Source organism: Sus scrofa, chromosome 3 (genome assembly GCF_054392235.1).
Source record: "Sus scrofa isolate SSC_HxYL_T2T_F1_AM1 chromosome 3, Sscrofa_HxYL_maternal_Yorkshire_Landrace_v2.0, whole genome shotgun sequence".
In the NCBI taxonomy this organism is placed as follows: domain Eukaryota; kingdom Metazoa; phylum Chordata; class Mammalia; order Artiodactyla; family Suidae; genus Sus; species Sus scrofa.
This window is the reverse complement of record NC_139385.1, coordinates 29,095,539-29,120,879: the sequence shown is the minus strand read 5'-3', so window position 1 is coordinate 29,120,879 and position 25,341 is coordinate 29,095,539. Positions and strand designations below refer to the sequence as shown.

General features: G+C 50.1%; 1 protein-coding gene across 1 annotated transcript in view; it reads left to right on the top strand.

Annotated features, from left to right (window-relative positions):
• Positions 1-825: 825 nt before the first annotated feature.
• HS3ST2 (heparan sulfate-glucosamine 3-sulfotransferase 2) overlaps positions 826-25,341 on the top strand; it is a 110,393-nt gene continuing 85,877 nt past the window's right edge. The window contains exon 1 of the mRNA XM_003124544.6: positions 826-1,765. Coding sequence (XP_003124592.1) covers positions 1,281-1,765 — 485 coding nt within the window. The 5' untranslated portion in view covers positions 826-1,280. The remainder of the gene's footprint in view (positions 1,766-25,341) is intronic.

Below are 25,341 nucleotides of genomic sequence, written 5' to 3'. Positions count from 1 at the left end.
GGAGCAGCCCGCCGCTAGGGGGCGGCGGCAGAAGGAACCCGGCCGCGAGGAGTCCGCTCCTTTGGGGCTCACTCTCCAGCCAGGCCCGGGGAAAGGTGGAGCGACGGTGGGTGGGGTGCGTGCCTCAAGGGTGCGAGACACAGCGAGCCGCCTGGATGTGAGTCAGCGCGCGGGGGGCTAAGGAGCTCCATGAATAGTCACGGAATCTCACTCACGCTCTGCTCCTCCACCCATCCCGTCTAGAACGTGTGTGTCCCAGTCCCGCGCCTGCGTGCGCACACAGCACGATGCCCGATTCCTGGCTCTGGGTGACTGTTGGGTGAAATGGGGGTGGGAAGAGGGAGTGTCCCTGTGGGTGTTTCTATGCCCAGGTTAGGAGGTTTCTCCCTCCCCGCCGCATGTGAGGTGTGGGGGTGTGTCCCGCTCAGGTACGTGTGTACCTGTGTGCGCGCGTGCGTGTGTCAGTGTAGTGGGACCTTTTATCAGTGCAGGGTGCTTGCGTCTGCGTCCGGGTCTATGTCTGGGTCTGGATGTTGGCGCAATCTCGACCCGGGCTCCCACCCCTGGGTGTCGGGAGGCCGGCGTGGAGGGAGTGTCCAGCCTCCCGGAGGAGCACATGCCTCGACACCTTCCCTTCATCACCCCGAACTGGCTCCTTAGGGAGCCGCCCGCGTGGGGAGAGCAGGGGGTGGTGTGTCCCTGGGAGGGGTAAGAGAGTGGGGGCGCAGGGGGCGGGCCGGGTCCCCGGGCGGGGCGCAGGCTCGGGGGACCCGCGCGGCTGACGTCAGGCGACTCCTTAAATAGAGCCGGCAGCGCGCTCGGCTCGGCATTTCTCGAGGAGCCGGAACGCGGCCGGCGCCAGCGCCACCGTCCGGCCCGCCCGCCAGTCAGCACCGCTGCGCCGCCGCCAAGCGTTCGGGGCGCCGCGCCGCGAGGAGCCGGGATGGGGCTTCGGGCGCTGGGCGCGCTCCGAACCCGGCGCACGTGAGAGAGCCGAGGAGCGCCAGGAGCCGCCCCGCTGCCCGGAGCCCCGTCGCCCAGGAGACGGGGATGTCGGAGTCGCCGCCGCCCGTTCCCCGAGGAGCCGCCGCCCCCGGGATCCCCGGGCATGGTGCGCGCCCGGGCCCGCAGCGCCCGAAGCAGACGGCGCCCCCTACGCCCGACCACCCGCGTGGCCCGGGCCGCGCCGCGCGAGCCCTCTAGGCGGCCGCAGGGCCCCAGCTGCTCCACCGCCGGCGCTCCCTCGGAAACCATGACCCCCGGCGCGGGCCCATGGAGCCATGGCCTATAGGGTCCTGGGCCGCGCGGGGCCACCTCAGCCGCGGAGGGCGCGCAGGCTGCTCTTCGCCTTCACGCTCTCGCTCTCCTGCACTTACCTGTGTTACAGCCTCCTGTGCTGCTGCGACGACCTGGGTCAGAGCCGCCTCCTCGGCGCGCCTCGCTGCCTTCGAGGCCCCGGCGCGGGTGGCCAGAAACTTCTTCAGAAGTCCCGCCCCTGCGATCCCCCGGGCCCGACGCCCAGTGAGCCCAGCGCGGCCAGCGCGCCTGCTGCCGCCGCGCCCGCCTCTCGCCTCTCCGGTGTCAACCACTCCGGCTCGCCTAAGCTGGGTACCAAGCGACTGCCCCAGGCCCTCATTGTGGGCGTGAAGAAAGGAGGCACCCGCGCCGTGCTGGAGTTTATCCGCGTGCACCCGGACGTGCGGGCCTTGGGCACCGAGCCCCACTTCTTCGACAGGAACTACGGCCGCGGGCTGGACTGGTACAGGTAAGGAGGGGAGCTTCACTCCGCGCGCCCGCTCCGATCCGCTCGCTCCTCTGAGCCATCGCCTGCGCTTCCGCTTCCCCTTAACCTGGCTCTCTGTGGGGGTTCAGGCGGACCCGTGGGGGGACTCTAGCGGAAGGATCAATCCAGAACTTCTCGGTGACGGTGTAGATCGGTGCGCGGTTTCTTGAATGGCGAACGACCCTTGGCTCTGAAGTCGCGGGCAGGGAAGGGAGGTCTCTGCCAGGGTTCTGGAGGTGAGCTGGAGAGCTGGCTCCGTGTCCAGCCTCTGGGGGAGAGAAAGCTGGGCGCCCAGGGAAGGGGCAGCCGGGACAGGGGCGGCCTGAACACAGCCCTCTCCGGAGCCTCGCCAGATCTTTCCTGGCCTCTAAGAGACCCTGAGAAGGGAAAGTTCGACCAGGGCCCCCTGGTGGCAGGGCTCGGCGCTGGGGCGAGGTCCTCGGAGTTGAGGCCAAAAGAGAGGGCGTCCTTGGAGGGGTGGGAGCGGGAAAGGTCCCTTCCGGAGGAGTCTCATTCTCAGCTCCGGGTATTTGCAGCTGCATCTGGGCCGAGGATCCCAGTCACTCGGAGCCCCGAATTGTTTTTCGAGTAGTGGCAAGGACCCCTGGCTTGGAGCCTTGGCTCTGTCGCTTAGCTTGAGCAAAATTCCTAAAATTCGTTGGGCCTTGATTTTCTTATCCATCAACAAGGAGCAGGGATGGTCCCTGTCCTCTCTGCCTCTCCAGGCCTTTCTAAGTGCTTTCAACGTGTAAGAAAGACACTGGGGGATGTTTGGAAACCAGCAGCCAGGGTGTGGAATTTGGAATTCTGTGGACAACTCAGTGGAAGGCTGGCTAGGGTCTTAGGGGCATCCAGTCGTAGACAGACTCTCTACCCCCCACCCCTCTCACTGGCGGGATTGACAGTCTCACAGGCGGGTGGGTGTCTGGGGGATAGCCTGAAGCTTCTAGAAGGGCGCAGACTCCACTGTTCAAATGCCCCTTTACCTCCTAAGCCCTGTGTGGTGCTGAGGTGTAGGACTGGCCCGCATGTGGACTGAGCTGGGCACCCCTGGCGGTGGTGCAATGTATGGGTTCCTCCCAGCATGCGGGTCCCAGAATTCTCACCATTCACCCGACCTCTTAAAGACTTGCTAGAAATGTCTGCGTGGTAATGGACCTGGGAAAGCGAAACATGGTAGCTGGCACAGTAGCTGAGGCTATTACAAAAAAAATTATAAAAGTAAACCCTGGGAGTTCCCTTTGTGGCTCAACGGTTAAAGAGGATCTTCATTAGGATCCACGAGGACGCGGGTTTGATCCCTGGCGGTGCTCAGTGGGTTAAGGATCCAGCAGTGCTGTGAGCTGTGGTGTAGGTCACAGACATGGCTCGAATCTGGCGTGGCTGTGGCTGTGGCATAGGTTGGCAGCTTCAGCTCTGATATGACCCCTAGCCTGGGAATCTCCATATGCTTTGGGTGTGGTCCTAAAAAGGCAGAAAAAAAAATAAGGAAACTCTTTAGGGGGTAGAAAGTCGTAAGTATACTCGAGTAAAGGACAGCTTCATTAGAAAGAGGATACCACTGGGCTCCTAATAGGGACCCTGGATTTGCAAGAAGGGGGTGGGCACTAGGGCTCACTTGTCCCCTTATCAGTGAGCCCTGGACTGCAGTGGTCACTGGGGGGCCCAGAGGTGGGACATGCCCTGTCTTCAGAAAACGGACACAGTCCATCTCCAGTGGAGTGCATCAGGGGACAGCTGGCCTGGGGGTGGCCCTGGGACCATGGTGTGGGCTCAATGGAATAGGATGGCACAGAATGGCAGCTCTGATGCTTTTCAAGCTGTGACCCACAGGCATCCCAACTGGGGGTAGGCAGTGTACTAGGACAGCATCAGAGCCAGACCTCGGGGCGGGGAAGGCAGACGCTGCCCGTGTCTGCCACGGCCACCCTCTCCTGCGTGGTGGGGTTTCCTCGATGGAAAAATCTAAACATCATTCTGAAGCCCTTTGCCAAACCCAGGTGCCTTTTACGTGCAAAATGGCAAAATTCTGAGCATCTGGCTTTTATTGTAGCCTCCAGTAAACACCTCATCCCTGCACCCAGCCTCTGCACACCCTCTCCTGTGCTCTGCCACCAAACACCATACTTCAGGCTTCCTGCTCGGAGCCGGTGTCATTCAGGGATGGCTGCTTTTTATTTTTAACCTTGGCATGTGTGATTCTAAGCCAGCTTCGCTGTGAACCTGAGCGATGGGAGCCGTGCCTTTTTTTAATATATATATAGCACATTTGGATTCTGCTAAAATTCTCAGCTGAGTCTTGGTAGGCTTTATTTAACATCAAGCAGGCTGACAGCTCCCCTTCTTTCTCTACTCCCCCCCACCCTGCACATCCCAGGGTCTGACTTACCGTCCCTTTCCCCCTTTCTATTTGTAAAAAGATATTAACCTATGGATCTGGTACTAATTGCCCCTTCCTCGTCACCTCCCCTGGGAAAGCGAGGCGCGCACAGCATCAGGAGGGGCTGTGTGGTTTGTGTTTTCTTTTTGCTTGCAAATACACCCCCCCACCCCCGGAGTCAAGGGTTTCAGGTGGGGATTATTGTTTCCACACGAGCTGATTCTGCCCCATTTGGATGCCATTCCCATAATTTCCAGGACATTTCTCTGTGTGTATCTTATGCTTTATTATCATGCAAGGAATATGCGTTAATTGCAGAAATGATGGGGCTATCTGGTGTCCTTTAAAACCCGTCTTTCTCACTTTCTGTCTGAATTCCATGAGTTAGGATGGCAGGCGATGAGATGCTTTTCTTTCTGCCCGCTGCCCTTATCATGTCACAGATGTGAAAGCTGCAGCCCAGAAAGGGACAGCATCTGGAATGAGATCCCAAAGCAAACTGGTGGAATTTAGGGCCAGGAGACACTGCCGCGTGCGCGCACACACACACACACACACACACACATACACACACATGTGCATTTGCAGCCAACTATGCTCTAACCACTGTTCTACACAGCTGGCCACCATAAAGCCAGTGTCCACTGGGCAGACATGGCCAGAGAGCCCTTGCATCTATTGGAAAGGACTTGTTTTCCAAAGGTGGAGTTGCAGAGTTGTAGGCGGTGGATCTAATTATGATCTGCCCACCTCGAAGTCCCTGGGTATAAAATAACTTTCTGGGTCTGAAGGCCCTAATCAGATAGACAATACAAAAGTCAAAAGGAGAGACTTCTTCCTGTGGGTAGGTGGAGATAAATCAGGAGGTGGCAAGCAGTGCCTGAAGGTAGAATGATGCAGCCAGAGAGAGGCACCATTGGCCAGAGATCCCAGGAGAGACCTTCCTTGCCCCCCATCCTGAGCCCCCGCTTGTGCACCCTAGGAGATCGCCCAGCCCTTTGCGGCGGGATCTCTTCCCTTAGATATTTTTCTGAGACCCCCTCACTGCCGCTGACCTCACCTCTGCAGCTGGCCAGCTTCCCTGCTCCCAGTTTCCTCCTCAAAGTAGCAGCTGGGTGTGCAGGGTGGGGTCAGCTAGCTGCTGGGTCAGGGGGGCAGAGTGAGGCCACACTGCCAAGGGACCCAGGATAGGACCTCCTGCAGAAGGCTGGAGACAGTCCCCTGGATGCTGTGTGATTGGAAGCAGAGGGACCTTCCTGAGGCTTGGCTTCCTTGTCACGTGATCGTGCCCTCTAGTAACTATCACAGAAGGGTGTTTTGGAGAATGAAACACGGTAAAAAGAACGAAATAACGGCATCAGTAGCAACGTGGATGGACCTAGAAATGGCCACGCTAAGCGAAGTCCGTCAGACAATGAGATGCCAACATCAAAAGCTTTCACTGCCATGTGGAATCTGAAAAAAGGACACAATGAACATCTTTGCAGAATAGATCCTGACTCCCAGACATTGAAAAACCTATGGTTTCCAAAGGAGACAGCTTGGGGGATAGGGGGATGCGCTGGGGGTGTGGGATGGAAATACTGTGAAACTGGATTGTGATGATCCTTGTATAGCTGTATATGCAATAAATTCACTGAGTAATTAAGAAAAAGAAAGAAAGAACCACAGGATAGGAAGGTGCCCCAGGAAAGTCTCTGATACGTAAAGATAAGGCAGTAGCGCTAGCACTGTTGCCACAGTTGCTCCTACTCCTTCCCTACCGACACTTGTTAGTATTAAAACTATTGGGTTCCGTCCCTGCTGCTGTTCTTAACATGAGGCTGAGGAATTAATTATTTGCTGGAAACATAGTTCCCTGATAGACTAGGAAAGCTCCTTGGCTCAAGTTCCACTTTCAGCTCGGCTTTAATTTTCCATTTTCCCCTCTTTCCTTCCTTCTGCATTGCTAAATAGTCACTTCTCATTTCTGGGCATCAGTTTGCTCACCTTTAAAATGAAAATGGGCTGTAAACTCCCTTCGTTGCGCGGCAGTAAACGAACCCGACTAGGATCCATGAGGATGCAGGTTCGATCCCTGGCCTCCCTCAGCGGGCTAAGGATCCGGCGTTGCTGTGAGCTGTGGTGTAGGTCACAGACTCAGCTGGGATCCAGAGTTGCTGTGGCTGCGGCGTAGGCTGGCAGCTGTATCTCCGATCAGACCCCTAGCCTGGGAACTTGCATGTGCTGTGGGTGTGGCCCTAAAAAGCAACATCAAATCGAATTGAATCTAATCGAATATGAAAATGACGTTTGACAGGGTATGTGAGAATGCTTCTCCCAACCTAAGATTATTACTGGGATGCAACAAGGGTTGGGCGTGAGGGCAGAATATTCAGGGTTTTCATCTTTTATAAGGAACTCTAAGTGGTGCACTGTCTAGTAGTTTTTAGGGGAAGCTGCGTTCTGTGTCAAATGTTCTCCCTTTTGCTAGTTTTCAGCAGTGAGGGAGGGGGAGCCAGTGTGGAGAGGCATTGAATCTTCTCTAAATGCACTGAAATGCCAACAAGAGCAAGTTAATATGTGATAATTGACTCTGTGCTCTGATGTCAAAATTGTGATAGATGAGCCTGTTCTGTAAATTTTAGACTCCACTTCACAACTCCAGTTATTTATTTCTTCAGTGGCAGTGGTGTTCTGGGGAGGGTGTAAAGCAAAGAAGACGCAGCGTTTGCCCCGGAGGCAACAGTCTAAGTGAGAGAGAGAATAAAAAGCACAGGATAAGGTCTGTCGCCTTATCCAGCTCATTTCGATCAAGTAATCAAATTCCAGGAGTTCCCTCGTGGCTCAGCGGGTTAAGGACCTGGTGTCATCACTGCAGCGTCTCAGGTCGCTGCTGTGGTACAGGTTCGATCCCTGCCCCAGGAACATCCATGTGTCACGGGCGCAACCAAAGGGGGAAAAGAAAAGAAATCAGTTCCAATAGCAGGAGTTCCTATCGTGGCTCAGCAGTTAATGAACCCGACTAGCATCTATGAGGTCATGGGTTTGATCCCTGGCCCTGTTCAGTGGTTTAAGGATCTGGCGTTGCTGTGGCTGTGGCATAGGCTGGCGGCTACAGCTCTGATTTGACCCCTAGCCTGGGAACCTCCATATGCCGTGGGTGCAGCCCTAAAAAGACAAAAAGTTTAAAAAAAAAAAATTCCACTAGCGAAGCCAAACTCTAGAGGCAAATTTTAAGAAAAAATAAAACCAAAGGCAGAAAGCAGGAGCGGTAATGGATGAAGAAGGCTTTGCCATCTTTAATGGATGGCTACCCGGCACAGATGGACCCACATTTGTCGAGTGTGCACACACAGCTCACACGTGGCCATCGGCACACACGATTTCCATGTCAGTGCAGACATGTCTTCATAGGGAGTTTTCCTGCCTCAGTCCAGGAGGGTGTCACACACGCTGATTACATGAACTGGTGAGTCCATAAATCCCCTGTCCACCATGTGGGTCTCTGTCAGCCCCACGGCCGCTGGAGATATAGTAGTTAGTTCCAGCACGTGTACAGTTCTTGTCAGGCACCAAGGAACATTCAGGATGGGCGTGCAGCACTGTCATCGCTCAAGGAGGCTTTTTGAAGAGCTGGCTTCGTCTCCCCCTGGAGCTGAGACAGTGGGAGGAGCTTGGGATGAAGACTCTTCCCCTTAGCCTTTGGTATCTGGCTATTTAGGAAAGAAAGACCTGACAAGCCCAGGGCTATTCAGCCAGTACACGTCTTTTGCGATATTAAAATATGACACGGATTCAAAATATGACATGGATTCCCTGGGCGATTTAGCGTCTCTGACATTAGGATGTGGCTAACGACAGATGGGGTCTTAGATTCCATGAGATCAGATGCTTCCAACACATGGGATGGAAACTCTTTCCCCCGGGGGGCGCCTCCTGCTCTGGAAACCCACTGGACTTCACACAGGGCCAGCGACTCCGTGGCAAATGCCTGGCCCAGCAGGGAGCCCCCGACACCCTGCTTGTCTTTGTATCCAGCAGGCGTCTCCTCTCATTGGTGAAGGAGCTGTCCCCGTTTTATTTTCTGTTTTCTTTTTTCTTTTTTTCTTCTTACGGCCACACTTGTGGCATACGGAAGTTCCTGGGCTAGGGGTCCAGTTGGAGCTGCAGCTGCCAGCCTAAGCTAAAGCCACAGCAACGCCCGATCTGAGCTGCCGTCTGCAACCTACATGCAGCTTGTGGCAATTCCAGGTCCTTACCTTAGCCCACTGAGCCAGGTCAGGGATCGATCGGGCATCCTCATGGAAACTAGTCAGGTTCTTAACCCACTGAGCCACAACGGAAACTCCCATCCCCATTTTAGATTTGTGATCATTACCCATTGGCCTTTTCTGTCTTGGCTGAAATGGGGGATAGTGCAGGTTGATAGCCACCCGGAGACAGCCAGATGCCTTGGGGACCTATTCTTCATGTGCTGCTGTTCTGCCCAGATATTTGGAGTCACATCTTGAGAGTCCCTAACAGCTTCAGGGTGGGGTCGATGCCCCACAGGTGCTGTTACCTGCATGCTTGCTTATGTCCCACGCCTCATGTGGGCAAGGCTGTATGATAACTTTCTTCCTGTGGGTTAGACCTCGGCTAGTCATTCCTGAATGATTGCATGACTGAGTGGGTGGGGCGGGGGGCGGGGTGGAGGCAGGCATCTCCCCATTGATCAGGGACTCTATGAGGGGGCGGGCTTGGCAGCGAGAGGGGGTGGGCGATGGGTAGAGAACCACGCTGGCTCTGAGGCAGGCTGGAGGGTCTGTAAGACCACACAGTCTCCCTAAACCTGTGGGATTCTCTCTCCCCTCCAGAACCAACCCACAGGGCGGGTTAACCCATTTCTTTGTCACATGCCTACCATGTGCCCCCATGAGGGCCAAGCTGCTGTAGGCTGGCTCTGCTGCCACTTTGTCCTCCTCATGGGCTGTATGGATGGGCTGGAGTGGCTTTGTCATCCAGGGGCAGCTTGAGGAGGTGGGGGAAAGCCACCAGGCAGTGAAATAGCTTAGCACGTCAGAGGTAATCACTGCCTGTCAAACTACACAGCTGGGCTTTCGGTCCGTTGCTATGCTCTTGGGGCTTACTCAGAGGATCGGGGTGTAGGGAGAGGGCTTACTATGGGGCGTGTGCTTCCAAGACACGTGGGCTGGACGTCCGGGTTGGATTATCTGGGGCTTGAGCATCACATGATTTCCTGGCTGCAGTCCAGGGGAGGGGCTTCCCACGCTTTGAAATCTGCGGCACTAATTGTGGGTCCTTCTCAGTGCCGGTGGCCACCAGCTCCCATAAGTAAGAAAACCAGGGTGTCTGCTCTGGGTGGAAGCCTGAGGACTTCTCACTGTCATCTATTTTATTTTATTTTATTTTATTTTATTTTATTTTATTTTATTTTATTTTATTTTATTTTATGGCCACACCCATGGCATATGGAAGTTCCCCAGCCAGGGATCAAATCCAAGCCTCAGCTTTGACCGACGGCATAGCTGCGGCAACCCCAGATCCTTTAACCCACTGTGCCGGGCTGGGCATCAAACCTGCACCTTGACAGCAACCCGCGCCACTGCAGTCATATTTGTAACCCACTGTGCCATGGCGGGAACTGCCACTGCCATCTTCTGAGGGACACAGGACACCTACATCCTCCGAGAGTAGCATTTTCCAGGCTTCAGACACTTTCTGCACACCTTCATACTTGCCCAAACCTGGCATGACCGCTACTATTATTTTCCTAATGGTTTTATTTAACACATTTAAAGTGATCATTTGTTTCATAAAGAACTGGGCTTGTTTTTCCTTCGGTGGGCACATTTTAGAATAGCTAGTGTGTTCCCATGATGCAGACATCAAAAGTGACAAAGGATATTCGAGGAAAACCATTCTCCGCCTTCCCGCCCCATCTCCCCGCCAGGCACCTCCTCTTCCCAGAAGCAATCACAGGATCCGTTTTTTTTGTACATCCTTCTGGAGTTGGTGAGGTTGCTTTTGTCAGCCTCACACCCATGATGCAAATGTCGTTGAAATACCTATTTTTCAAAAACAACTTTATTTGAAAACCACCCTACTTGGAAAACCAGTGTCACCTGCCATCATTAGAAAGTAATCATAAAAATAAATAGATGGAAAAAACCAAAACAAAACAGTGCTATTGAATTTCTGCGACCAAAGGTGGCTAGAGTGTTCCTAGACTGCAGCCTGCACTATTTGGTTTAAAAGAGGGGATCAGGGGATATTGGGAAGACGCATTAAAGAAATACTACTATCGATGGAGAAATGTTTCTCCTGGTAATCAGAAGGAATGGAGACTAAGTGGGAAAGAAAATACATTTTCTCCTCGTGTGATTGAGTGACATTTAGAAGGTCTGTGGAGTGCCTGAAATTACCAAGATGGGTTAGGCGTGGACCTCAGGGAAAACACTGCCGCGTTGGCAGAAAATCCAGTGCAAGTAAATCCAGTAACGTTTCCAGCTTTCAGATGCCTTTGATGTGTTCCTGATTGAAAGAGACAAGCCCAAGGAAAACCCAGAACAAATATGAGCATTCAGACAAGGATTGTGACTGGCATTATTTACAAAGCCGTCCAGCCTTCAGAAGAACAGCCTTCCCTGCATAAAGGGTAGAGTAGATCTTTAAAAGAAAAACAAAAAACAAAAACGCCCACAAGGCTCCTTAATGGTTGCCTCACTCTTCTCGGCTGGTGGAAAATCAGGGGCCTCCCTTGTGAATATCCAGTCTCCATCGGTGGTTCCAGATCTGCAGGCGTGAGTGTTGCCACAGTCAGAGAGGAAGTTGTTTCCAAGAGGAAAGGGGCTCAGAGTTTTTTGAGGTGGTTGGTTTTTGTTTTTGAAATTCTGAGGCTCCTGCGGGACAGGAGGTCTTTCTGAAATCTCCCAGGATGCAAAAGGGAACTATGCTTTTCCTCCCCTCTGTGGTGCAGGACGTAAGGCTTCTACATAACGGCAGGGGCAGGGGGTCACTCCTGCTTTCTTGGACAGTTGGATCTCACCAATTAAAGGGGGGGAGGCATCAGGTCTGGGTACCTACTTTTTAGCTGCGTCAAGGGAGCTCTGCTGGGGAAAATTGTCCCGGGGACTTCCCAGATGTGGTCCACAGGAGCAATTTAGAGGGGGGTCTGTGAGAGTGGGGCTCCCAAGCTTGCCTGCAGCTGGGCAGGCAGTCCTCAGTACTCATAAGGGAGGGGACTGCCTGCTCTCTCTGTCCCACCCACCAACTCCGTCTTGTCTTGGTGCTTGCTTCCTGCTGCGGAAAGGAATCCCCAGTGGACCCTGGGGCTGGTGGAGAGGTGAGCTGGCATTGAAGCAGTGCCTCAAGGGGCACCGATAAGAGGGAAGGAGGGCAGCCTTGAGGTCATGGATGAGATGAACTCCACGTGGAGATTAGAAGACAGTTTGCGCACAGCGATTAGATGCTCGGGGCGTATGCATGCTGAGGTCTGTGCAATGACTGGCCAACAAGGACTTGCTCTATAGCCCAAGGACCTCTACCTGACATACTGTGATCATCTATGTGGGTAAAGAATCTGCAAGAGAAAGGATGGGTGTACCTGAGTAACTGAATCACTTTGTCGTACAGCAGAAGTGGTCACAACGTTATAAATCACCTGTGCTTCATTCAACCTATTTTGGGGTGGGGGGTGGGGAGAAGCTTGGGTTCTTGAATCAGAAGGAACGAGTTGACATCTCGATGCTACCACCTGTCAGGCGACCGTCTCTGTTGCCCCTGTTGTCTGTCTCTGGGAACAAATCCTCTTGCCTACATGTAGGGTTGCTGTGAGGACTGAACGAGTGATAGTGTGCAAAGGGCTCAGAAAATTTCTGGCCCTTGGAAGGTGTCCAGCAAGTGTTGGTTGTCATGCATCGGTTATTGATTTTTCTCCTTCTTCCTTTACCGAGCTCCGTGCTAAGGACTTGCTGGTGGATGAGACACAGTTGGATGGGTTATGAAATGGTCATGGGAGATTTTTACACAAGTCAGCTGATGATAGGAACCATAACAGAGATACAAGGCAGAGCTATGGCAGCTCGGTCAGGAGGTGAAATCCAATCGAGAGACTTCTGGAAGGCTTTCTGGAGGAGGTGGTATGTTATTTGGGTCTCAAGAAGCAGATGGGATTTTTATGGGACGGTCCGATAGGGATGCGATTTCGAAGTACATTCATCCATGATTTCACCTCTGATTATAGTCAGTCAAATCACAACATGAAGTTTTTTTCAAATCCTTTTACTTTTTCATGACTCTCTGCTGCATGCCAGGCACTGTGTTAAGTCCTAGAAGAATGAAGTTAAGAAAGAACGCTCTTGGCTATTGTGAATAGTGCTGCTGTGAACATAGGGGTGCATGTATCTTTTTGAATTATAGTTTTGTCCAGATATATGCTCAGGAGTGGGATTGCTGGGTCACATGGTAGTTCTACATTTAATTTTCCGAGCCAAGACATGGAAACAACCTAAATGTCCATTGACAGATGAATGGATTAAGAAGGTGTGGTACATGTATGCAAGGGAATACTATTCAGTCATAAAAAAGAACAGAATAATACCGTTTGCTGCAACATGGATAGAACTAGAGATTCTCCTACTAAGTGAAGTAGGTTAAGAGAAAGACATATGCTGTCACTTATATGTGGAATCTAAAATATGGCACCAATGAACCTATCTGCCAAGCAGAAACAGATTCATAGACATAGAGAACAGACTTGTGGTTGCCAAGGGGGGGGGGATGGATGGGGAGTTTGGGGTTAGCAGGTGCAAACTATTACATTTAGAATGGATAAGCAATCAGGTCCACGGTATAGCACAGGGAACTCTATCCATTCTCTTGGGGTGGAACACGATGGAAGATAGTGTGAGAAAAAGAATGTATAGGTATATACGTGTGTGTGTGTGTGTGTGCGTGTGAGACTGGGTCACTTTGCTGTGCAGCAGAAATTGGCACGATGCTATAAATCAACTATACTTTAATTCAAAATGTAATAAAAATAAATTTTAAAAAAAGACCTCCCCTTTAAAGAGTTGAAGGGGCAGACAAATCTAATAGCAAGGCAGGACGGAAGAGAAGTGCTCCTAGCTTGTGGGGTCACAGGGGAGAGAGGGGTCCCCACCCAGAGAGCCTTGCCAGGGAGCTGATGCCTAAGCTTTAGGACATCTTCATGGGCTCTTTCTTCTGCCTGAATCACTCTTCCCGAAGAGCATCCTAGGTCTGGCTGCTTCTCATCATGCAGGTTCCAGCTAAATTGTCACCTTGAAGATGCCTTCCTGAGCTGCCCAGGCTAAGCTGACTCACCTCCCCCATTACCCTCCATCCCCCATCCCCACCTCGTTTTATTCACTTCTTTCTTCTCACTGAAAATCTGGAATGGGGTGTTCACCTTGTGGTGCAGTGGAAACAAACCCGACTAGGATCCATGAGGATGCGGGTTTGCTCCCTGGCCTCCATCCGTGGGTTAAGGATCCAGCATTGCTGTGAGCTGTGGTGTAGGTGACAGACATGGCTTGGATCCCATATTGCTGTGGCTGCAATGTAGGCTGGCAGCTGCAGCTCTGATTCGACCCCTAGCCTGGGAACCTCCCTGCGCTGCAGGCACGGCCCTAATAAAAAGAGAGAAAGAAAAATCTGAAATGATCTTATTCATTTTTCTTTGTACTTGCTGTCTCCCTGACCAAAGGGAAGACTCCGGAACAGCAGGGATCTGGTCTGTCTTGTGCATGGCTGTGTCCTGGGAGCTGGTGCCTGGCACGCAGTAGGTGCTTGATAAGTACTCGCTGAGTGACTGTGCTTCGGTGTGAGGGATGACCAGGAATTGGTGAGTCTGTTCCAAGACCACAGACTGGCACATGCCCTTCGTGAGGCTTGTCATGCCTGGGTCTCGGGATGCTGGGTGAGAGAGTGCAGGATACCATCTGCTGATTCAGCAATCCTTCAACAGGTAGCGATTGAGTGTCTCTTTTGTGTCAGGTTCCGTGATAGTCCCTGCCAAGAGAGCAGTAAAAAAAAAAACAGACAAAAATCCCTGCCCCCCATGGTGTTTACTTTCTGGGCACGAAAGTCAGTAAAAAAAAAAAAAAAAAAAAAAGTAAATCAGGAATTCCTGTCATGGTGCAGTGGAAACAAACTCGACTAGTAACCATGAAGACACAGGTTCGATCCTTGGCCTTGCTCAATGGGTTAAGGATCTGGCGTTGCCGTGAGCTGTGGTGTAGGTTGCAGACGCGGCTCGGATCCCGTGTTGCTGTGGCTGTGGTGTGGGCCGGCAGCTGCAGCTCCAATTGGACCCCTAGCCTGGGAACCTCCATATGCCGCTGGAGCGGCCCAAGAAATGGCAAAGAAAGAAAAAAAAATAAAAGAACTTTAGCTTCTATGAGAGAATGAGGAGATATAGTGGATGGTTTGGAGTTAAGGAGTTCTATGATCTGACTTACATTTAAAAAAAATTTATTGAAGTATGGTGGATTTACAGTGTTGCGTTAATTTCAGCTGTACACAGAGTTCCCATTGTGGTTCAGCAGGTTAAGAAATGGACACAGTGTCTATGAGGATGCAGGTTCGATCCCTGGCCTCCCTCAGTGGGTTAAGGATCCAGCATTGCCTTGAGCTGCAGCATAGGTCAAAGCTGCGGCTCAGATCCCGTGTTGCTATGGCTGTGGTGTAGGCTGGCAGATGCAGCTCTGATTCAACCCCTAGCCTGGGAACTTCCATATGCTGCAGGTGCAGCCCTAAAAAAAAAAAAAAAAAAAAAAAAGATAAAGCAAAAATTTATGCTGTCCAGCCACATGATTCAGCCACACATAGATCTATATCCATTCCTATATATCGTCTGACATATATGTATATATATTGCCTTTTCTACGGCCGCACCAGCAGCATATGGAGGTTCCCAGGCTAGTGGTCTAATCCGAGCTGTAGCTGCTGGCCACAGCCACAGCCACAGCAACGCAGAATTCGAGCTGTATCTGTGACCTGCTCTACAGCTCATGGGCAACGCCGGATCCTTAACCCACTGAATGAGGCCAGAGATCGAACCCACAACCTCATGGTTCCTAGTCAGATTTGTTAACCACTGAGCTGCGACGGGAACGCCTGCCTTACATTTTAAGAGGATCCCTTGGGCTGCTTGACAGGAGCAGGGACGCTGGTCAGGAGGCTTGGCAGTGGCAGTGGAGGAGGTGTGGGAGGTGGGCAGGTGCTGGGTACCTTCTGAATGTACAGTTGTGGGATTTTCTGATGACTCCAGGGCGTGGGGTGAGGGGTCCCTATGTTAAGGCCTCCTTCTCATATTTTTTCTATCGCGGATACCTCGGTGAACCAGAAAGTCAGGGAAGACGGAGGTGTGATGGTGGTGAGGACATCGAGTGAGGGCTTGCTGGCTTTCAGATCCTTACAAGTGACAGCAGGCTGGGGTCTGACCCTCACATGCTTCCCAGCACAGCCCCTGGCTTGATGGGCCAAGTATCCCCCCGTAGGTGACTTTGACCTAACAAAAGCAGGGAACATGCAGTCACGTTCCAGTGCAGCCTGGAGGCTGCAGGGTCCACCACCACCACCCCAGATTGGTGAGAGATGGCAGAGCCTGTCTTTCTAGAAGCCTTGGAGGTCCTTTTTGTCCGTTCTATGCTCTGAGCTAACGTTTTGAGATTTTTGAAGATGGAATTTGCTTTGCTCCAACCCAGAAAAGGCAACCCTCAGTCTGGGCATCACCCAGCTTCTCCTTCTTGTTCCAGGCTCATCAACATGCCTGGCGAGGGAGCTGCCTTGACAGCATTGCTAGGTTTAGGGGACTTCCGTGGGGGTTCTTTGAAACACAATTCAACACAGTAATTCCTTCCTGCAAGGGAATCGGGACCTGAATCTCCCCAACTTCCCCAAGGCCACCGGAGCACGGGGAGGTGTTCTGTGCCTTGGTAGCCTCGTTGCAGTGCATTTCTGCTTTGGTGGTTTTAATGAAGATATGAAATCATCTAACAGCTTTCATTTTGCTCAAGTGAGATGGCTTAAAGTGGAGGTAGCATTTGCCAGGATCAATCCCCATTTTTAGACGTGGTTGGTTAAACTCTCTGCCGTGTATGGCCACTTCTGGCTGAAACCGGGTGGGATCTGAATTATTAATTCTGTGAGAAACGACTTAACATTGCAATGCTCTGTGGTGGCAACATCCCTCCTTCAAGGCCTCCTTCTCGTATTTTCTCTAGCATGAACACCTACCTCTGTGAACCAGAAAGTCCCAGGCAGCTGGGCCAAATCTCTGACTGACAGTCATTTAGCCAGGAGGGAAAGAACTTGACCTGATCTAGTGGTTCGTTCCTACCAAGGATGACAAAGAAGAAATAGGCACAAAGATTCTGAAAGGTACTTAGGTCAAAGCTATTTTTTCATAGGCACTCACATTTGGACATCATTCGAACGGCAACTCTGCAAGCAAGGGGGTCTCTAAAACATGACCCTCTAACAGAAACAGACTCACAGGCATGGAGAACAGACTTGGGGTGGCCGTGGGGGAAAGGGAGGGAGTGGGATGGACGGGGAATTTGGGGTTAGCGGATGCAAACTATGACATGTAGAATGGATGGGCCATGAGGTCCTATGTACAGCACAGGGAACTCTATCCAATCTCTTGAGATAGAGCATGATGGAAGAGAATATAAGATAATATAAGTCAATATATATATATATTATTGGGTCTCTTGGCTCTACAGCGGAAATTAGCACAACATTATAAATCTACTTCAATAAAATAGATAAATAGATGATAGATAGATAGATAGACAGACAGACAGATAGATAATAAAATAAAACATGAACCTCTGAGCACCTTGGCCCTATCCAGGTGGCTGCTGCCCAGGTGTGGAGAAATATGGAGAAGGAGGGGAAGCTCTGAGCTGCTCTGACGATGGGCCCCTGAGCTGGGGGCAGTGACCCCGCTGTGGAGAGAGAATTTCTATCTCCTGGAGAAGCTGTTGGGAGCAGTGATGGCCTCCCAGCCTCAGCCTCCTGCATCGTGGGCACAAATGGGAATACACGAAGCAGGCTGTGGGGCCAAAATGTGGAGGGACAGTTGTCCCCCTAGTCAATCCCAGCAGACCTTGTATCATCCCTGTATGGCCAGATCTTCTGCAGTTTTTTTTTCCCTTCTTTTTAGAAAAAAGCTTGAAGTGTGGTATTTAAAAATGTGAACCCTCAGTGTCTAATTGTGTCTTAGGGCGAACACTCATGGACCACACAACATGTGTGTGGGCTGCATCAGTTGTCCTTTCATCACGGAGAGCGGGTGGGCCCTAGAGGCTCCACTGCATTTGAATCCTCCCTCTGCCAGGTACTTTGCTGTGGGGTTAGCTGCTACCTTCGGAAGCTTTGATTTCTTCTCTATAAGGTGATGATAGCAGGGAGTTCCTGTCGTGATTCAGCGGAAACAAATCTGACTAGTGTCTATGAGGATGCAGGTTTGATCCCTGGCCTTGCCGTGAGCTGTGGTGTAGGTCACAGATGTGGCTCAGATCCCACGTGGCTGTGGCTGTGGTGTAGGCTGGCAGCTGCAACTCCGATTCGACCCCTGGGCTGGGAACTTCCATATGCCACACGTGCGGCCCTAAAAAGCAAATAAATAAATAAATAAAAATTTAAAAAAATTTTAAAAGGATGGTGCTATCTAGTATCCCTTCCTCCTCAGTTGCTGCAGTGATTCAATGTCATAAGCGCATGTTAAATCTTTTTTTTTTTTTTTTGTCTTTTTTTTTGGTCTTTTCTAGGGCCACACCCGCGGCATATGGAGGTTCCCAGGCTAGGGGTCTAATCAGAGCTGTAGCCGCCGGCCTCCGCCACAGCCACAGCAATGCCAGGTCTGAGCGTTGGGTGGGTTAAGGATCCAGCATTGCTGTGAGCTGTGGTCTGCAATCTATACCACAGCTTACGGGCAACACCAGATCCTTCACCCACTGAGCGAGGCCAGGGATCGAACTTGCAACCTCATGCTTCCTAGTCGGATTTGTTAATTGAGCCATGATGGGAACTCCACGTGTTAAATCTTCATACTGCTGAGGAGCCTCCTTCCTGGACTGTCTGGGAGGAGGTCTGACTCTCACTAGGCTGATGGGCCTGCCTCGAGGGCGAGAGGCATAATGTGCAGCTTTGTCAAGGTGATGAAAGCTAGAGGCCAGCAGGGAGGTGAAGAATCTGGAGCCAGGATGCCCCAAGGTTGGAGAAACCCATTTGGTTGTGGAACCGGCCCCCAGGGGAGGAGCCAGTACTCCCCCCTGCTTCTCACTGGCATCCTTGAATGTGCTCACAGAGTGCCTAAGGATTTGGAGTCTGTGAGGCCATCACTGCTCCAAACCGCTTCTCTGGGGGCATAGAGATGCTCTCTCTGCAGTTGGGTCCCTGCCCCCAGCTCCTGGCACCCTATTCAGAACGGCTCAGAGCTCTGCACCCTTCTCCACACGTCCCTGGGCACCAGCCACTTGGATAGAATGGAGATGCTTAGCGATTCGTGTTTTAGAGATCACCTCGCTGGCACAAAAGGTAAGCGCCTCTCTGGATTCAGTGATGTGGTGCAGATGGAAGCCCAACCTGGAGAGTGCGGTCTTTGCTGACACGAAGAGACTAAGATCATTATTTTGGGCAAGAAAGATCAGCCTGGAAGGACTTGTCTCCAGCCTTGATCAGCAGTTGGCACCTGCACAACAGGCAGAACATTTTTTTCTTTTTTTTTTTTGCCTTTTCTAGGGTCGCTCCTGCGGCATATGGAAGGTCCCAGGCTAGGGGTCTCATTGGAGCTACAGCTGCCAGCCTACACCACAGCCATAGCAATGCCAGATCGGAGCCACGTCTGCGACCTATAGCACAGCTCATGGCAACGCTGGAGCCTTCATCCACTGAGGGAGGCCAGGGATCGAACCCGCAACTTCATGGCTCCTCGTCGGATTCGTTAACCACTGCGCCACGAGGGGAACTCCCACAGTTCCCTTTAAAGCCAAGCAAAGCATCCATTTGTGGGCACTCCATTGGGGTTGGTTACATTGTTAGGATTGAGAGCCTGCGTGTGTGAGCCATGGGTTGAAGGGCTGGGCAGTCACCCAGCCTTGTCCTGCCCCTGGGACAGTCTGTCAGGAAACCTCTCTGGTCATAGTCCTCAAAGGTCTATCTAATATTGGACATGTTGGTTTCCAGTCTTCAGTCACTTGGGCGCCATCCCCACAGGTTATTTTTGGGTATACACATCTCCGCATATGTTTATATCCTTTACCTGGTGGTAAAGTCCACTCATCATGCTAGTTTTCACCTAATAACTTAAACATGAAACTTTCTATCACGATCTCAAATGAGAATCATCAGTTGCCAGAAATACAAAGAGACCATAAACACCAATGCAGTGAAAAACCAAACAGTGCAGTTAGATTCTAGCCCAATCCTGTTGCCTGTGTCATATTCTCCCCCCTCCCCCTTTTTTCTTTCCCCTGTTAAAGAGAGAGATCAAACCCTGTTAGGGAGGTGTTAACAACATCTTAGCATCTAACGGAGACTTTCTCCATGATGTAATCCAAAGATGTGTATAGAACGAAAAAGGAGAGATCATTATTTTGGAATGAGATGTTTAGATGGCATCTAAAGTCATGTCCAAGGGCCACTGAAATGATGTATTTTTTTAACCACTAGTGGCAGATACCTTGCCCTTTGGCAGATGCTGACTTACCCACCTAGATCTCTCTTGCTTTAAGAGAGATCTTATTATCTTATCATACATGGTTGTCATGGTCCATCAACAGCTTGGGAGGGACTGGCTGACATTACAAAGTCTGGGTGGTTGAAAAAGCTGTGATTTCAATTTAAATTGCAAATCGAAGGGGCATCATGGGAAAAGTGAATGCAGACGTGAAGAACTGAAGGAAAAGATCCAGCTATGCGGTATTTTTAGATCTTTTTCTATGGACCTGTTTTGTATCATTTTTTTTCTGGACTCTGGCTTTGATAAGACCCACGTGTGCTCTCTCATACACGACCCGAGGGCTACTTAATGTTTCTTTACACTTCTAGTCTAAATGACCTATGTAAAACCTTTATTTATTGATGCTTTAAAAAAAAAAAAACCAAAAAAACCCTGTGACTTGGATGAGGCTCAAAGGCATTATGCCGAGTGAAAGAAAGGTGACATACTGTATGGTGCCATTTATGTGACGCTCGCAAACAGACAAAACTAAAATGATGGAGAACAAATCGGTGTTTGCTGGGGTTCAGGGCGGGGGAGGGTGTGATCGTACAGAGGCAGGCACGAGAACTGAGACCTTGGGGGGGAGGATGGAACTGTTGTGTGTCCTGATTGTGGTGGTCGTCACGTGAATCTATACATGTGTAAAAATGCACACAGCTTACCACTAAGAAATCTCTTCTACTCTATAATACTTTTTTAAACGTAAAATTGAAAATAAAACTTTTTTTTTTTTGCTTTTTAGGACCACACTTGCGGCACATGGAGGTTCCCAGGCTAGGGGTCCAGTTGGAGTGACAGCTGCCGACCTACACCACAGCCACAGCAACGCGGGATCCAAGCCGCATCTGGGACCTACACCACCGTGCTTGGCAACACTGGATCCTTAACCCACTGAGCAGGGCGAGGGATCAAACCCGAAACCTCATGGTTTCTAGTTGGATTCGTTTCCGCTGCGCCACAATGGGAACTCCAAACAATTTTTAACATACTCATGATTGTAGACTTTCACTCCTAAAAGGCAGCCTATATCCCTAATTCCTAATTATCACAGAGAAGGAGCTCCCAGAGTTCCCTGGTGGCTTCAGTGGGTTAAGGATCTGGTATTGTCACTGCTGCAGCTCGGATATGATCCCTGGCCCTGGAAGCTCTGTGTGCCACCTGCACAGCAAAAAAAAAAAAAAAAAGGAACAAGCTCCATGTTTTGGAATTCAAAAGCCCAACTTCCATCTTTGTTGTGAGTTAGAATCAAGAGCTTGGGTAGCTTTTAAATCTTCCCACACCCACATTTCTGAATGATGCTGGGATCTGATGCAAAGTTTGTGGTCTGAGGTCATGGTGACCAACACAAACATCCAGCCAGGCTTCTGCCTAAAGATCTGAGATCAGGACAGGGTGGGGGGTGTGGTGGGGGGGTGGATGCAGCAGCAGAAATGCATCTCATAATCGAGTGCCTGTTGGTGGATAAGAGCTGCCTAAGGTCCTGTCGGGAGCTGGAGGCACATGTGGGAGGGGGAAAAATGGATGGCAAACCACAGCGGAAGAGGCATCCAAGGATTTCCACCCAAAACAAAATGATTCACAACCTACTAACAGCACGTCTGACCAGCTGAGTACCAGACAGCCTAAGGATGGAGCTAGAAACACCCCCTGCTCCCTCCATCCTGAGCTAACTCAGCAGGGACAAAAAGCTCCCTAATGCACCCTCTCCAGCCCGAGAACCCCCCCACCTTGGACTGGAGATGCCCACAGCTCCCTCTTCCCAAGCTTGGTGAAGATCTCAGGCTTCCCAGAACCCAATGCATTCCCCAGCCGCTGCTGCAGAATTGGGCCACCCATCGTGTTCTGTTTCTCTCGGTGGCATCTGAACCTGGGCACAGAGACCACGTGTACAATAGACAGAGGCCATTAACGCCTGACTGCACTGCTTGCACTGTCTCTCTCTCTACAAGGCACCCACCCCTGAACCCTTTTGCAACCTTATTTCCCCCTGGGGTTAGTTTGAGTGGGTTTCTTTTCCTGTGGGTGATAAAGACCTTGCTTGGGTGGTTATTGCTAAAGCCACCTGGGCTAGAGGCAAAAATTGTGAGTGTTGCCAGCCAGCCTGTGGTTGATGATCGAATTTGCGGAAGGCGCTGCAATAACTCAGGAGCGGGTATAGCTGCAGAGGGAAGTCACAAGGTGGGGCGTGACCCGGAAGTAAATTGTCGCAGTGACGGGGAGGGAGGGAGATGGGACAAGTCGTGCATGGACCCCAGCGGAGCAGGGAGGGTATGTGCACCAGATGTGTTTTCAGGGTCCACCCCTCCAACATCTCAGTTTGTGCTGCCCCCTGAGGAAAGATGGTTTGTATTTTCTAACCTTACCATGGCTATGGGTCTACCTGGCCTTTTCCATGGTCCGCTGCGGTTTTTCATATTCACCTATTTCAGATATGTTGGTGATTGTATCACACACAGCAAGACATCTGGCATCTGTTACGTCGTTGTTGCCCCCAACATAGAAATGCTTTTATTTTTGCTGATTATAATTCGTCTACAAGAAAATAAGGAAGCAGACAAGCAAATACAGATATATCCACCTGGTGGAATTCAGCGTAGCAGATAAAGAAAAATGGGACTAATATGGAAAGTTGTCAAGATATATTATTCAGGTAAAAAAAAAAAAATACAAGGTGAGGAGTTCCCATCGTGGTGCAGCGGAAATGAATCCGACTGGGAACCATGAGGTTATGGGTTCAATCACTGGCCTCGCTCAGTGGGTTAAGGATCTGGCGTTGCTGTGAGCTGTGGCATAGTTTGCAGATGCAGCTTGGATCTGGCGTTGCTGTGGCTGTGGTGTAGGCCAGCGGCTTCAGCTCTGATTCGACCCCTAGCCTGGGAACCTCCATATGCTGTGGGTGCAGCCCTAAAAAAAATAAAAGGCAAGGTGAGGGAGTTCCCTGGTGGCTCAGTGGGTTAAGGACCTGACATTGTTACTGCTGTGGCTTGAATTAGATCCCTGGCCCAGGAACTTCTGCATGCCATGGGTGTGGCCAAGAAAAAGAGAGAGAGAGAGAGAGAGAGAGAGAGAGAGAGAGAGCAAGGTTTAAAATGTATATTACCTTTTGTGCAAAAGGGGAAGGAATAATGTATATTTAAATTTTATTATATATGCATAAATAAATTCTGAAAAGATACACAGAAACTAATGCCAGTGGTTTCCTGGGGGTGAAATTACGTAGATGGAGACAGGGTAGGAGAGAGACCTTTCACTATGCACCTTTTATTTTTTACATTTTGAACTATGTGAGAATATTCTTTGAAAAATTAAAATAAAGGGAGTTCCCACTGTGGCACAGCAGGTTAAGGACCCAGCATTGCCACAGCGCTGGCGTAAGTTGCAGCTGTGGCTCAGATTTAATCCCTGGCCCGGGAATTTCCATATACTGTGGGTGTGGCTGGAAAAAAAGGGAAAAAAAATTAAAGTAAAAATTGTGCATTGCAGAAAACTCAGGAAACTGATAAAAGATTAAAAAGTCACCCAAAATTGTACTTCTGGTTGAAACCACTCTTAGAATTTTGCTTTTTATCACCTTTACCAATTGCTTAAACAATTTGACATGGCTGTCTTTCCATGTCAATAAGTGGGGATCTACGAAATTATTTGCAACGCTTACATATAGTGTTTAGTTGCATAGATGTATCATTATCTGTTTAACCAAATCTCTTGGTGGACATTTAGATGGTCCCCACATTTTATTATGTATTATTTTATTAAAAGGGTAGCAGCTGATGTGTTTTCCATTTATCCCCCTCAGGATAAATCTCTTGCCGAAGAATTTAGGGTTTGATAATAAGCATGCAAAAAAGAAGGAAAGAAAGAAAGAAAGGAAAAAAGAAAGGAAGGAAGGAAGAGAAAAAGGAAAAAGTTTGTGATACGAATTGCTAACTTTCCTCTTCCCCTCTTATAACATAGGTGAGGCATCTTTATTCCACTAGCAGAGCCTAAAACGGCTTTTTTGCACAACCTTGTCAATGCTATTAACAATCTATTTGGCCTTTGCCAGCCTAAGGCATGAAAACACTCTCCTTTTTTTTTTCCCCATTGTTTAAAGTTTTATTGACGTGGAGTTGATTTACAAGGTTCTGATCATTTCTGCTGTACAATAGAGTGAGTCAGTTACACATGTACACACAGCCATTCTTTTTCAGATTCTTTTCCCGTGTAGACGATCGCAGAATATTGGGTCGAGTTCCCTGTGCTATACAGCAGGTCCCCGTTGGCCTGTCATTCCATATACCAGAGTGCATGTGGCCAATCCCAAACCCTAGTCTATCCCTCCCCCCATCTTCCCCTTTGAGAACCATAAGTTGAAAACAATTCTCCTTTTGGAGTTTCCAGTGTGGCTCAGTGGGTTAAGAACCCAACTAGTATCCATGAGGATGTGGGTTTAACCCCTGGGTCGCTTTTAATGGGTTAAGGATCCGGTGTTGCTGCAATCTTCGGCATAGGTCGTAGGTTGTAGGTCGCAGGTTGCAGATGCTGTCTGGATCTGGCTTGGCTGTGACTGCAGTGTAGGCTGGCAGCTAAGGCTCTGATTTAAGCCCTAGCCTGGGAACTTCCATATGCTGCAGGTGCAGCCCTGAAAAGACCAAAAAAAAAACCTTAATTTGAAAAGTTTGATAGCTATTTTTAACTCTTATCAGTTTGTATTTACTTTCGGAAATTTTTTATTACTTGTTTTTTTTCCATTGGATGTTTTTCTTCTTAAAAGAGGATGCAATGGTAATTAGCGATGCTTACAATGGGTTGACGACGGACTTGTAGTTCCAAGTTATTTCAGGTGTGTTTCTAGTGGGGTAATAGAATTTGTCCAGCTTCTATGTTTTTATCTAGTCTGATAATCATCTTTCAATAAGAAAGTTTCCATTTCTGTGTGTTCCAATTATTGACATATTTGGACTTTTTTCTATCATTTATTTTGTTTATTTTTATTGTTTCTTTTTTGTCCTCCTCTCCTGACTCTCTGCTCTTTGAGTGGTTGGAGCTTTCTTTATTATTCTTTTTCTTCCTGCGATGGGGCTGGAAGTTCTCCAAGCTAATTCTGGGTGTAATAGTTACCTTTACATCTGACCAAATGAAGCCTTAACAAAGAATAACTTAGAAGGCCATGACTCCCGACCTTCCCCGCCCCAACTGGCCCTGTTATGTTTGCCTAGTTTTTTACTCCACTTGTTTTTGTGGTTTTAATGTTTATCGAAGTCATATTTCTGCCTCCTTTAAACAGTTAAATGCTGTCATAAGGCTTATCACCAAAACAGCAGCCCGCTGCCCATCTCCCCACATTCTGATTTCCATGTAGTGGAGGCACCCGATTTTGACTCTCTTGGCTCCCTCTCTTTCTGTCTGTCCATATTCCTAAGTGGCATATATTTCTATTGCTGTATCTTAAACATCCCA